At 41.5% G+C, this 13,439-nt stretch overlaps 1 protein-coding gene across 3 annotated transcripts in view; it reads right to left on the reverse strand.

The window, feature by feature from the left end:
* LOC126418812 (copper-transporting ATPase 1) overlaps positions 1–13,439 on the reverse strand; it is a 515,583-nt gene that overhangs the window by 256,988 nt on the left and 245,156 nt on the right. For all 3 annotated transcript variants that reach the window (XM_050085753.1, XM_050085755.1, XM_050085754.1), the window contains one exon: positions 567–845. In XM_050085753.1, coding sequence (XP_049941710.1) covers positions 567–845 — 279 coding nt within the window. The remainder of the gene's footprint in view (positions 1–566; positions 846–13,439) is intronic.

Below are 13,439 nucleotides of genomic sequence, written 5' to 3' on the forward strand. Positions count from 1 at the left end.
ATTAAAAGGTACTGAGGACTCTGGTAGCTATTGAGCATGTGATGTTATCCTTTAATTATGAGGGACAGTCGGTTACTCACTGCAGTCACTGTGAACTAGTTTTACTGTACAAGAAGCGATAAGTCAGGTGGAAGGACAACAAGCAGATGTGATCAGAAGCATTGCTAAAGACTACGGGTGCTGTGGGAGTCAAAATGTAGTGTGATGTATTTGAAAGGACAGAAACAAATGTATGGCAAGGACTTTTGTCTTACACACATCATTTCATAACTACTACGTGAGAAGTGGTATGCCGAATGTGCTTTTGGTCTTACTCTGAGAAGTTGCTGCAACCACCATGCACGGCTTCTTCATAGTTAATTTTCTGTGCAGTACATTATGCGCTTACTCAGTTGAGATGCCTACAGTCTCAGAAATCTTATGCATTTTTAATGAAAGTGTGACTTCCTAAATGCATTCTGTGTGTTTCCATTGTTTTAATGTAATTATATACTGAATAAATACAATGATTACGAACTTAGGGAGACATTAAAAATAAGTGGAAATTCAGTGCTGCTGTGACTGACCTTCACTTGAGACACACCAGGTCGAACAGAGATGAGACCCTCAATGTTGCGGACACAGGACTGGCAAGTCATGCCCTCGATGTGCACACTGACAGTGGACCCAGACGCAGGCTCGGCAGCATCTGGAGTAGTGGTGGAGGAGGAGGTAGCAGCTGCCATCGCATCGTCAGTGGCGACGCTCGCCGTGAAGCCCGCATCCTCGACAGCATCCACCAACGCCGCAGCATTCGTTCTACCTGGGTCCATCTCCACTGTTGCGCTGCTGTTCTCCAGGTCCACCTGCAGACAGCCCAAAACAGAGAGTTATGCCTGTCTTGTTGCAACCCTTGTTCACAGTACAAGCAGCCCTTAGCAGCCTGCCATCTCACAACTATTCATGACGTCGCCTTTCCGGCTTAGATCTATTTTAATATGTTACTTGTAAGTACTGCATCTTTTCCAGTCAGTACAAACTTTAATTTTATTAATGTCTTATATACCTAATATGTTTTAGAACAGTTAGTCTAATTCTGAAGACGACACTCACTCATAGTAGCGTCGAAACCTGGTCAATTTTGACTTAATATTTGTGACCGAGGGCTTATTTGTTCTAATATAGTTATGCCTGTCTTCTGACAGACTAAGCCTCCTAGACTACAATAAAAACACGACAGTGCCGAAGAACTTTCGCTGCATCTCGGATATTCAGCTACCTTAAGTCTTAATGACCAACATTAATCTGAAGTTTAATCTCTCCCTCTCACTCCCTCTGATCGAATGTGTGAATGTCCGAAATCCCTAGATCAATATTTACTAAATTTGGAACAGAAACAGCAAGCCTCTTAAGTATCAGCACTTTTGGGTTTGTAACCTCCTAGCTCCAACATAAGTGGAGATACGGGCAAAATCATTTTTTCAGTCTCTGGCCTATAGGCATACAGGCTGCCCTGCATGACAGGCAAATTGTGTGGGAACTGCATGGGCCTGCCTTACCACCTTGCTGTGCAGTGCACCCTACACATCAGGAGCAAGAAATGTGCAGGCTACCCTTGACAATAGGTGTGTTGCCTTATTTTATCTGCATCCTTTGTAGCAGCTACATGTACACATGGGCACGGCTCAGCAGAGAGAAATGGGGTGTGGAGGTGGACAGAGAAGGGGGCCGGAGGAGATGGACAAAAGGAGTAAAGGAGATGGACAAAAAGTGTGAGGTGGCGGGGAAGGGGGGGAGAGGGGGAGAGGGAGAGGGAGAGGGAGAGGGAGAGGGAGAGGGAGGGAGAGAGAGAGGGAGAGAGAGAGAGAGAGAGAGAGAGAGAGGGGGGGGGGGTTACTATGGAAGCTACCAAGTTTTCTTCCTTTTTTGTGTGTCTGAACATATCTGCTTTTTCGTGAGTGATCCCCTTTACTCCAAAGTATCTACATTTTATCAGAACGGTCCTAAAAATTATTTCTCAATTTACTTACATTTTCTAAGTAATGTACATGTTACATGAGTGAGTGGTGTCTGTTCTTTCAGACATGTCCAAAAGAACAGACACCATACATTCTTCAGTGCGGGTGCACAAATACATCCGACCTCTTGTGGGAATCTCAGTGAGCAAATATGGGACTGCAAACAGTTGGCGGTTGATGGGAATTTGGAACGGCTGTGAGGCGTGTCAAGATGTCCGCGCATTTGCGATAATCCTGCGCCCTGCAAGGCGCAGTGGTTAACGCATCTGCCTAGTCAACACGAGATTCCAGGTTGGAATCCCGTTCCAGTACACATTTTCACTAGTCGCTGATGATTCTGTGTAACGTCCCCATGTGGCTGACAGCAGTCATCCCCTCCCTCTCCACCTTCAATTTACGTATAATATACGTTCCAAAACCTTAACTAAGCCTTTCCCCACTTGGATCCATTATGCAAGGCATCATTCTAAATGGACTGGTTCCAATGACGTCTCTACTTTTACTACTACCTTGTCAGTCAAAAAATATGGCACACTGAACTTTTTACTACTGTATGACTTTCCAGTTTTCGTGTGTGCTAATGTGTATTTATGGCCATAGTGAGACCACTCATTAGAAAGACTGGCATTCCGGCTTTTCAGTAACTTATTTCAATTTCTGTGAAACTAATTAAATACATGGAAGAACCCTGGAGATACTAAAAGGTATCAGATAGATTATATAATGGTAAGACAGAGATTTAGGAACCAGGTTTTAAATTGTAAGACATTTCCAGGGGCAGATGTGGACTCTGACCACAATCTATTGGTTATGACCTGTAGATTAAAACTGAAGAAACTGCAAAAAGGTGGGAATTTAAGGAGATGGGACCTGGATAAACTAAAAGAACCAGAGGTTGTACAGAGATTCAGGGAGAGCATAAGGGAGCAATTGACAGGAATGGGGGAAATAAATACAGTAGAAGAAGAATGGGTAGCTTTGAGGGATGAAGTAGTGAAGGCAGCAGAGGATCAAGTAGGTAAAAAGACGAGGGCTGGTAGAAATCCTTGGGTAACAGAAGAAATATTGAATTTAATTGATGAAAGGAGAAAATATAAAAATGCAGTAAGTGAAACAGGCAGAAAGGAATACAAACGTCTCAAAAATGAGATCGACAGAAAGTGCAAAATGGCTAAGCAGGGATGGCTAGAGGACAAATGTAAGGATGTAGAGGCCTATCTCACTAGGGGTAAGATAGATACCGCCTACAGGAAAATTAGAGAGACCTTTGGAGATAAGAGAACGACTTGTATGAATATCAAGAGCTCAGATGGAAACCCAGTTCTAAGCAAAGAAGGGAAAGCAGAAAGGTGGAAGGAGTATATAGAGGGTCTATACAAGGGCGATGTACTTGAGGACAATATTATGGAAATGGAAGAGGATGTAGATGAAGATGAAATGGGAGATATGATACTGCGTGAAGAGTTTGACAGAGCACTGAAAGACCTGAGTCGAAACAAAGCCCCCGGAGTAGACAATATTCCATTGGAACTACTGACGGCCGTGGGAGAGCCAGTCCTGACAAAACTCTACCATCTGGTGAGCAAGATGTATGAAACAGGCGAAATACCCTCAGACTTCAAGAAGAATATAATAATTCCAATCCCAAAGAAAGCAGGTGTTGACAGATGTGAAAATTACCGAACTATCAGCTTAATAAGTCACAGCTGCAAAATACTAACACGAATTCTTTACAGACGAATGGAAAAACTAGTAGAAGCCAACCTTAGGGAAGATCAGTTTGGATTCCGTAGAAACACTGGAACACGTGAGGCAATACTGACCTTACGATTTATCTTAGAAGAAAGATTAAGGAAAGGCAAACCTACGTTTCTAGCATTTGTAGACTTAGAGAAAGCTTTTGACAATGTTGACTGGAATACTCTCTTTCAAATTCTAAAGGTGGCAGGGGTAAAATACAGGGAGCGAAAGGCTATTTACAATTTGTACAGAAACCAGATGGCAGTTATAAGAGTCGAGGGACATGAAAGGGAAGCAGTGGTTGGGAAGGGAGTAAGACAGGGTTGTAGCCTCTCCCCGATGTTGTTCAATCTGTATATTGAGCAAGCAGTAATGGAAACAAAAGAAAAATTCGGAGTAGGTATTAAAATCCATGGAGAAGAAATAAAAACTTTGAGGTTCGCCGATGACATTGTAATTCTGTCAGAGACAGCAAAGGACTTGGAAGAGCAGTTGAATGGACTGGACAGTGTCTTGAAAGGAGGATATAAGATGAACATCAACAAAAGCAAAACAAGGATAATGGAATGTAGTCTAATTAAGTCGGGTGATGCTGAGGGAATTAGATTAGGGAATGAGGCACTTAAAGTAGTGAAGGAGTTTTGCTATTTGGGGAGCAAAATAACTGATGATGGTCGAAGTAGAGAGGATATAAAAGGTAGGCTGGCAATGGCAAGGAAAGCGTTTCTGAAGAAGAGAAATTTGTTAACATCCAGTATTGATTTAAGTGTCAGGAAGTCATTTCTGAAAGTATTCGTATGGAGTGTAGCCATGTATGGAAGTGAAACATGGACGATAAATAGTTTGGATAAGAAGAGAATAGAGGCTTTCGAAATGTGGTGCTACAGAAGAATGCTGAAGATTAGATGGGTAGATCACATAACTAATGAGGAAGTATTGAATAGGATTGGGGAGAAGAGAAGTTTGTGGCACAACTTGACCAGAAGAAGGGATCGGTTGGTAGGACATGTTCTGAGGCATCAAGGGATCACCAATTTAGTATTGGAGGGCAGCGTGGAGGGTAAAAATCGTAGAGGGAGACCAAGAGATGAATACACTAAGCAGATTCAGAAGGATGTAGGTTGCAGTAGGTACTGGGAGATGAAAAAGCTTGCACAGGATAGAGTAGCATGGAGAGCTGCATCAAACCAGTCTCAGGACTGAAGACCACAACAACAACAACAATTAAATTACGACATAATTAACTTTAACGTCTGTGACCAGCTACATTTTCCATTGCACATTCTGTGTTTGTTAGATTCCGACCTTGCCATCGTACTATTGTTGGACTGGACATACCTCGCTAATTGACTAAGCCATTAATTAAGATCTCTACATAAATTACCACAATTTTTAATAAAGGTAGCTCTTGAACCCGAAAATGGGGTATTCCCAACGTGGATGCTTAAAACTGTTTCATAAAATTTTTCCATTTTCCTAAACCACCACATATTTCATAAACCGAGTTACTGTTAATACTTACAGCCAATATTAAGTAGAACAATATAACAAAGCTATTTTTCTAATGGTTATGTAGAGATTGCATTGTGCTCATATGGCAGTCTTTAAATAGTCGGACGGCTTCCTTTGGGATCTTTGGAAACCGCGGCTAATCTTGACTGTCTTAAAGTCGATTCTTGAGTTCGAGGTCAATCTTTCCGGTGTTGGGTTCTACGCAAGAAATGTCTCTCTCACCATTACGGTGTTGTCCCCCTTTTAACTATTTCGCGATTGTGAAATTCTTATTTCACATTCTGTAGAAATCTTTTAACAGTGTACACATGATTGGTACATACGTGTAGATTATATGACGCACTTTTTTCACGTTGTGACTGTATCGATCCTTTTGAATTGAGTGATGCTGTTTACTTCAAACTGGCATCATGTTACGCACTTCATATTTAACCCTTTCGCTACGGTGAACTTCTGTAGAAGTCGGGAGCGAATGTGGCGCCCAGCCGGTGGACTGCTGAAGCAGTTCCCCCTCGCGTCATACTTCTCCGCTTCACTAAGCTCGACTTGTGTGGAAGTTTGACCTATACACCATTATTAATACTTCCACATTTTCTAAACTGCTACCTAGCGACCGATTTCGACATATCTTGCGGTTTTTACATTTCGCCAATAACGAACAGCCCCATGACAATGACTTTTTGTACAAGCTGTCAAAAACATGTGCGATTTGTGTAAGTATTTTCCGGAATATATATTTTGTATTAAGTCCAATAATGGCGATAACACTACGAGTGTTAAAGCGGGCCAGAGTAGCATTGCGGGCAACGCGAAAAATTCGTCTTACAGCGGGCACGGCCGGATGGGACAGGCGCTCGTCCACAGCGGCGGCGACTGCCTCAAAAACTTCACTGTGCATTTTGTTTACATCATTTACAGCCACTGCATTATGCAAATATTGTGTCTAAAAGTGACTGTAGGTTCAGACAGTGATTACGTTGTTAATGCCACAACTGTGTATAGTGAACTGTACAGGCGAAGGTACTCGCAGAAAAACATTTATGTCAATCTATGGTGTCTATTCTTTTGGATATGTCTGGAAGAAGGCACCATGCGGGATCTGCAGCTGTGATATATATCATGTAAACCTGAGGTGGAGGGCGGAGAAAGAACGGGAAAAGAAGGAAAGGAAAGGATAGGAACTGATGATGTCAGCTGCATCGGGAGTCACAAAATGGGGAACATGGAGAACATAGGCGAGCACTGCGGATAGATGGGCGCTAGGTGGGAGTGTGGGTGACAGAGGGGCGTGCCGGGATGTTGTTGAGGTCTTCAGTCCTGAGACTGGTTTGATGCAGCTCTCCATGCTACTCTATCCTGTGCAAGCTGCTGCTTCTCCCAGTACGTACTGCAGCCTACGTCCTTCTGAATCTGCTTAGTGTATTCATCTCTTTGGCCTCCCTCTACGATTTTTACCCTCCACGCTGCCCTCCAACGCTAAATTGGTGATCCCTTGATGCCTCAGAATATGCCCCACCAACCGATCCCTTCTTCTAGACAAGTTGTGCCACAAACTCCTCTTCTCCCCAATTCTATTCAATACCTCCTCATTAGTTATGTGATCTACCCATCTAATCTTCAGCATTCTTCTGTAGCACCACATTTCAAAAGCTTCTATTCTCTTCTTGTGCAAACTATTTATCGTCCATGTTTCACTTCCATGCATGGCTACACTCCATACAAATACTTTCAGAAACGACTTCCTGACACTTAAACCTATACTCGATGTTAACAAATTTCTCTTCTTCAGAAACGCTTTCCTTGCCATTGCCAGTCTACATTTTATGTCCTCTCTACTTCGTCTATCATCAGTTATTTTGCTCCCCAAATAGCAAAATTCCTTTACTACTTTAAGTGTGTCATTTCCTAATCTAATTCCCTCAGCATCACCCGACTTAATTCGACTACATTCCATTATCCTTGTTTTGCTTTTGTTGATGTTCATCTTATATCCTCCTTTCAAGACACTATCCATTCCGTTCAACTCCTCTTCCAAGTCCTTTGCTGTCTCTGACAGAATTACAATGTCATCGCGAACCTCAAAGTTTTTACTTCTTCTCCGTGGATTTTAATACCTAATCCGAATTTTTCTTTTTTTTTTCCTTTACTGCTTGCTCAATATACACATTGAATAACATCGGGGAGAGGCTACAACCCTGTCTCAGTCCCTTCCCAACCACTGCTTCTCTTTCATGTGCCGGGATAGTCTGTGCAATTGTGATAAACACTGTCCCAATGGCGCAATGGCTAAAGGAACTTCCTGGTAAGCAGGAGATGCCATGTCGCAACTGGTATACACAGATTTGCATTCTGCGCCACTGCCTCCGCATAAAGTCCCGAGGCAGCTGATATCATAGGTTCCTTCTTTTTCCTTTCTCCTCCTTTCATCTCCAGTTTTCATACGAGGGTCACTCCAAAATAAATGCACACTACTTTTATAAAAATACAGTTTTCATTCTGCATGTGTGAAAGTTTTACAGTGTGTAGATACATTCTTCCCGCTTGTTTTCAAACTTAGTTCAACCTGCTCCCGTGAGTGGCGCCGTCACAGCATGTCTTCAAGATGGCTGCTACACTTGACGTTCGTCAGATGCAACGTGCTGTCATAGAATTCCTGTGCTGTGAAAACGAGACAGTGGGAAACATCCACAAGAGGTTGAAACAGGTGTGTGGAGATGCTGCTGTCGATCGCAGTACAGTTAGTCGGTGGGCAAGCAGGTTACGTGATGAAAGCGGGCACGGCAATATCGAGGATTGTCCTCGCAGCGGCAGGCCTCGTACTGCACACACTCCAGACAATGTGCAGAGAGTTAACGAATTGGTGACTGCTGACAGACGCATCACAGTGAACGAATTGTCACACTACGTTGGGATAGGGGAAGGAAGTGTTTGCAGAATACTGAAAGTGTTGGCGTCAAAAAATGTTTGTGCCAGGGGGATTCCCAGGATGTTGAATGTTGACAGTGGCTCACAAAGAAACAAGAAAAACGGTATGCAGCGAACTTTTGGAACAGTACGAGAATGGTGGAGATGAATTTTTTGGAAGAAATGTGACAGGTGATGAAACATGGCTCCCTCATTTTTCACCAGAGACGAAGAGGCAATCAATGGAGTGGGTTCATGCAAATTCACCCAAGAAAAAAAAATTCAAAACCACACCTTCTGCTGGAAAAGTTATAGCTACGGTGTTTTTCGATTCCTAAGGACTCTTGCTTGTGGACATCATGCCAAGTGGAACCATCATAAATTCTGATGCATGTGTGATAACAATGAAGAAACTTCAAGGTCGACTGAGTCGTGTTCGACCACATCGGCAGAGGCAGGATGTTTTGCTGTTGCACGACAATGCACGGCCACATGTCAGTGAAAAAACCATGGAAGCGATCACAAAACTCGGATGGACAACACTGAAACACCCGCCTTACAGTCCTGACCTGGCTCCATGTGACTATCATCCCTTTGGGAAACTGAAAGATTCTCTTCGTGGAACAAGGTTTGAAGATGATGACTCCCTTGTGCACGCTGCCAAACAGTGGCTCCAACAGGTTGGACCAGAATTTTACCGTGAGGGTATCCAGCGGCTGGTTCCAAGATGACGTAAGGCAGTTGTGAGGGATGGAAATGATGTGGAGAAATGAAAATATTGTTCCTAAAGGGTGTATCTACACACTGTAAAACTTTCAAACATTTAGAATAAAAGATGGATTTTTAAAAAAATAGTGTGCATTTCTTTTGGAGAGACCCTCGTGAAAACATTTGATGTGAAACCGAATCTGTTCATCACAGTGTTCGTGGTGGTAATTGTTAAAAGAAAAGAAAAAATTCCGTGACGTCTATATTTATGTACTGCTCCATGACTCTGCTGTCAATATCTTTATTCTTGGCTTGTGTGTATTTTCTTACAGTAAATGTGTTTTTTTTTCGTATCCAGGGTGTAATTACAAAGTTAATAAAATGTTTTCTTGCCTTTAAATAATATTTTTCATCAGGTTATGGGCCCAGTCGTCAGGTCCTTCAAGCTTATCAATGCTGACCTTATAATCGCCGCTAGCAGTCATGTTTCTTTACAGACATACGCTCATTTCAAATATTGTTTTCCCAATGAAATTACTTGAGGAACATCAAATTCACTATACGAAACAAAATACTGTTTGTTGGGAGTGATATGATTTGTAGCGCCACTGTCGCAATACCATTTATTTGGGTCACTGTGATTACTGGTACACACACCCATAGCGTATGAAGTAAATGCAGCGTGTTCACTGTCTCGCTTCTTCTCTTTTCTTTTATTGATGTCACGAGTGTTCTGTGGACACTCTGCTGCCCAGTGACCTAATTGTTTGCATTTATTACACGGAAACTTCTGTTTTAATTGTGACTTCGTCATCTTCACTTGCTGATTACTTGTTTGCCGTTTTCTTGTTTTAGAAACGACAAAAGCTGCACTTCCATTAACGTCTTGTTCACGCAGTTCAATAGTACAGAGTTTTTCAATCAATAAATTCAAGCTTTGCTTTTCTGTCGGTATCGTATCCCAGAGATCCTTAAAATTGTCGTAGTCTTTTCCCAGTGTAGACAAAATTCGACCATTTAAGATTCTTTCAGATAGCGTATTTTCTTCATGTTTTGATAAATCATCGTTCAGGTCCACAAATAACTTTTGCAGTTTGGCCACATGTGCACTAATATCTTCCGATTCATCACGTTTAACACGGAAAAATGTTTCAATCAACATATTCAAACGCTGAGTACTGCTACGTTCAAATCAGGCGCGTAATTTTTCCCAGATTTCTTTAGCATTCTTGCACGTTAAGACGAGTTCTGCAACAGGTTTACTTAGCGCACTTGCTATAAGACTTGCTGCCTTTGCGTCGTCCTTGAGCCATTCCACATACGCTTCTTTTTGTTCACTTGTCGCATCTTGCGGCAACTCTACACGTTCACGTGTACCGTTAATAATGTCTTCTAGTCCATATGAACGTAGCACCATAGCATAGTACGATTTATTAGGTAGACTGCTGTGTTACATGCCTCTGCCCACAACCCTTTAGGTAATTTACTCGGATTTAGCATTGACCGGGCAGCTTCAACAATGGTCCTATTTTCCCGTTCAGCCACACCATTTTGTTCAGGAGTGTAAGGAGGGGGAATCAGTAGCTCTATTCCCCTGTCTGCAAGCAGTTCACTGACATTCTTATTGTTAAATTCTTTGCCACCATCACATCTAAATTGTTTGACAACGTGTCCATTAGTTCGTGCTTCATTTAAAAACTGCTTAAGCACAGTACACACTTCACTTTTGTGTCTTAAAAAGAAAATTCGACGAAATTTACTAAAATCGTCTTTGAAACATACATAATAATGCTTGCCTCCAAAAGATTTCGTGCTCATTGGTCCATTTACATCCGCGTGGATTAATTCACCAGTAGGACGACTTGATCATCTCAGAATTTTTGGTACAGGCTGCTATGTTCACATTAACAAACAATTCCGTTCCAAGTTTGATGATAAGGCAGGTTTTGGACGACTTGTTGGATATGTTAATGACAAAGATGGGTACAGAGTTTGGATTCCATCTAAAAGAAAAGTGGTGTTGAGTCACGATGTAAAATTTAAGCCAGAAATTGTTTGTGATTTACATAGTGATCATGTTGCATTTGAAGTCCCTCGGGAAGAATTTAATGATCCGAATTCATCTAAAGATGACCAATGTAAATCTCCTAGGCTGCACACTTCTGGAGGAAGCCAAACTCAAGAAAAAATTGGCACTATCGATTCTAGAGAAAGTCAAGAGTCGAGTGAATCTGAAGAAAATAAAGAATTAACAGAATTTCTAAAAGCAGAAGCTGCTGAATCTTCTAATGAAGAGAAACAGAAGAATAAAAGACAACGAAGAAAACCAACCTGGATGGAAAGTGGTGAATTTTGTATGGCAACAAAAGTTGATGCACTTGGATACAAAGATCCAAACTGTTTTTCAGAAATATTGCAGTCAAACTAGAAGGAAGAATGGATGCAAGCTATTAGTGAAGAACTTCAATCACTTAAGGAAAACAATACCTGGGTGCTGGTTGACCGTCCGAAGAATGCCAAAGTATTGCAAAACCGCTGGGTTCTACGGCGAAAGGTCGCAGTCAATGGAGGTACTCGCTTTAAAGCCAGATTGGTTGCAAAAGGCTGTATTCAGAAAGCAGGAATTGATTATGACGACGCCTTTAGCCCTGTGGCACGTTATGACACCATACGAACTCTGTTGGCTGTAGCTGCTTCAAAGAAAATGCTGCTAGAACAATTCGATGTAAAGACAGCTTTTTTGAATGGAATACTTGAAGATGAAGTATATATGGAACAACCAGAAGGTTTCGAAGATGGTACAGGCCGAGTATGTTTCTTAAAAAAAAGGTCTTTATGGGTTGAAGCAAGCGCCACGTTGCTGGAACAAACGTTTTGTTGAGTTCATGAAGAAAGCTGGTTTTTCAAACAGTGATGCAGACCCATGCCTATTTTATCGTAGACAAAATGGAAATAGCCTTTATGTGGCAATCTACGTTGATGATGGCCTGATTGTCGGCAGTAACAAGAAAGAAATTGCTGTTTTTATGGATGTTTTACAACATGAATTCGAAATAACAACTGGCAGTCTTGACAATTTTCTTGGCATAAAAATAAAGCAATATGAAGATGGAGCAATAATGATAAGTCAAGAGAAATACACAGAAGAAATTCTGCAAAGATTTCGAATGGCAGAATGCAATACAATCTCAACTCCTATTGGACGTGAGGGCAATAATCAAAACGAAGAAGTTTCGTCATCTGTACCCTACCGTGAAGCAATTGGTTGTCTCATGTACCTTTCAACAGTAACTCGTCCAGACATCACTTTTGCAGTCAATAAAGCTGCTCGAGCTATGGAGAAACCAACCACTGAAGACTGGAATACAGTAAAGCGCATTTTCCGGTATTTGAAAGGGACCTTAAATTTTGGAATTGTATATAATAAAAAAGAAGAGTTAAAGATTTACGCTGATGCAGATTTCGCAGGTGATAACCGGACAAGGCGCTCAACAACTGGAATTCTTGCAAAGTACTCACGTGGTGCAGTGTCATGGACAAGTCAGTTGCAGAAAGTAGTGGCCACATCCACAACCGAGGCGGAAATAATTGCAGCTAGTGAAGGAGCAAAAGAGTTAGTTTGGTTACGTCGTCTGCTATCAGAATTAGTGGAAATGTCGGGGCAGCCTCCAGTTCTTTACATTGACAATGCTAGTGCATTGAAGTTGGCAAAAAATCCAGAATATCATCGACGTTCTAAACATATAGAGGTCCGACATTTCTATGTTCGTGAAAGATATCTGAACGGTGAGATTTTCTTGGAACACATTGATGGACACAATCAGTTGGCAGATATTTTGACGAAACCTCTTGAACGAGTTCGATTTAATTTTCTATGTTCAGAAATTGGCATGCAAGAGACAAAGCAATAATTTCATGATTTTTTCTTTTGGAGGAAGTGTTAAAAGAAAAGAAAAAATTCCGTGACGTCTATATTTATGTACTGCTCCATGACTCTGCTGTCAATATCTTTATTCTTGGCTTGTGTGTAACTTCTGTGTATTTTCTTACAGTAAATGTGTTTTTTTTCGTATCCAGGGTGTAATTACAAAGTTAATAAAATGTTTTCTTGCCTTCAAATAATATTTTTCATCAGTAATAAATGTGAGGAAGAAGCCACATCACTGGGAAATCTGTGCACTGTCCATCATTTGCATTAAGCTTCAAAATCAGTTTATAGCTATCGTACAAGACTTTGATCATCAAGACTGCGATGGCTCAATGGGCTATGCAGGTAGGTATCATCGTAGACGGCACTTGCCTTGTGCCATTTAGCAAAATCATATAAAATCCAAATCTGAACAGGTGGGCGCGGATTTTAATCGCCTTCCTCCTGAATATGAGTCTAGCGTCTCACCACTGCATCACCTCACTCAATGGCAATGGCGAGAAAAGCTTTTCTTATTACGTTGGTGCGTAAGTTAGTATGGATCTTTGTTTTGCATGTTGATATTCCAGTTTTTATGGGATTATTTACCGACTTTCATTTTTATTTTCAGCTCACTATTGCTGTTTGAGATCACGTATTGTTATTTTGTT

The sequence above is a fragment of the Schistocerca serialis genome, chromosome 9 (genome assembly GCF_023864345.2).
Source record: "Schistocerca serialis cubense isolate TAMUIC-IGC-003099 chromosome 9, iqSchSeri2.2, whole genome shotgun sequence".
Lineage (NCBI taxonomy): Eukaryota > Metazoa > Arthropoda > Insecta > Orthoptera > Acrididae > Schistocerca > Schistocerca serialis.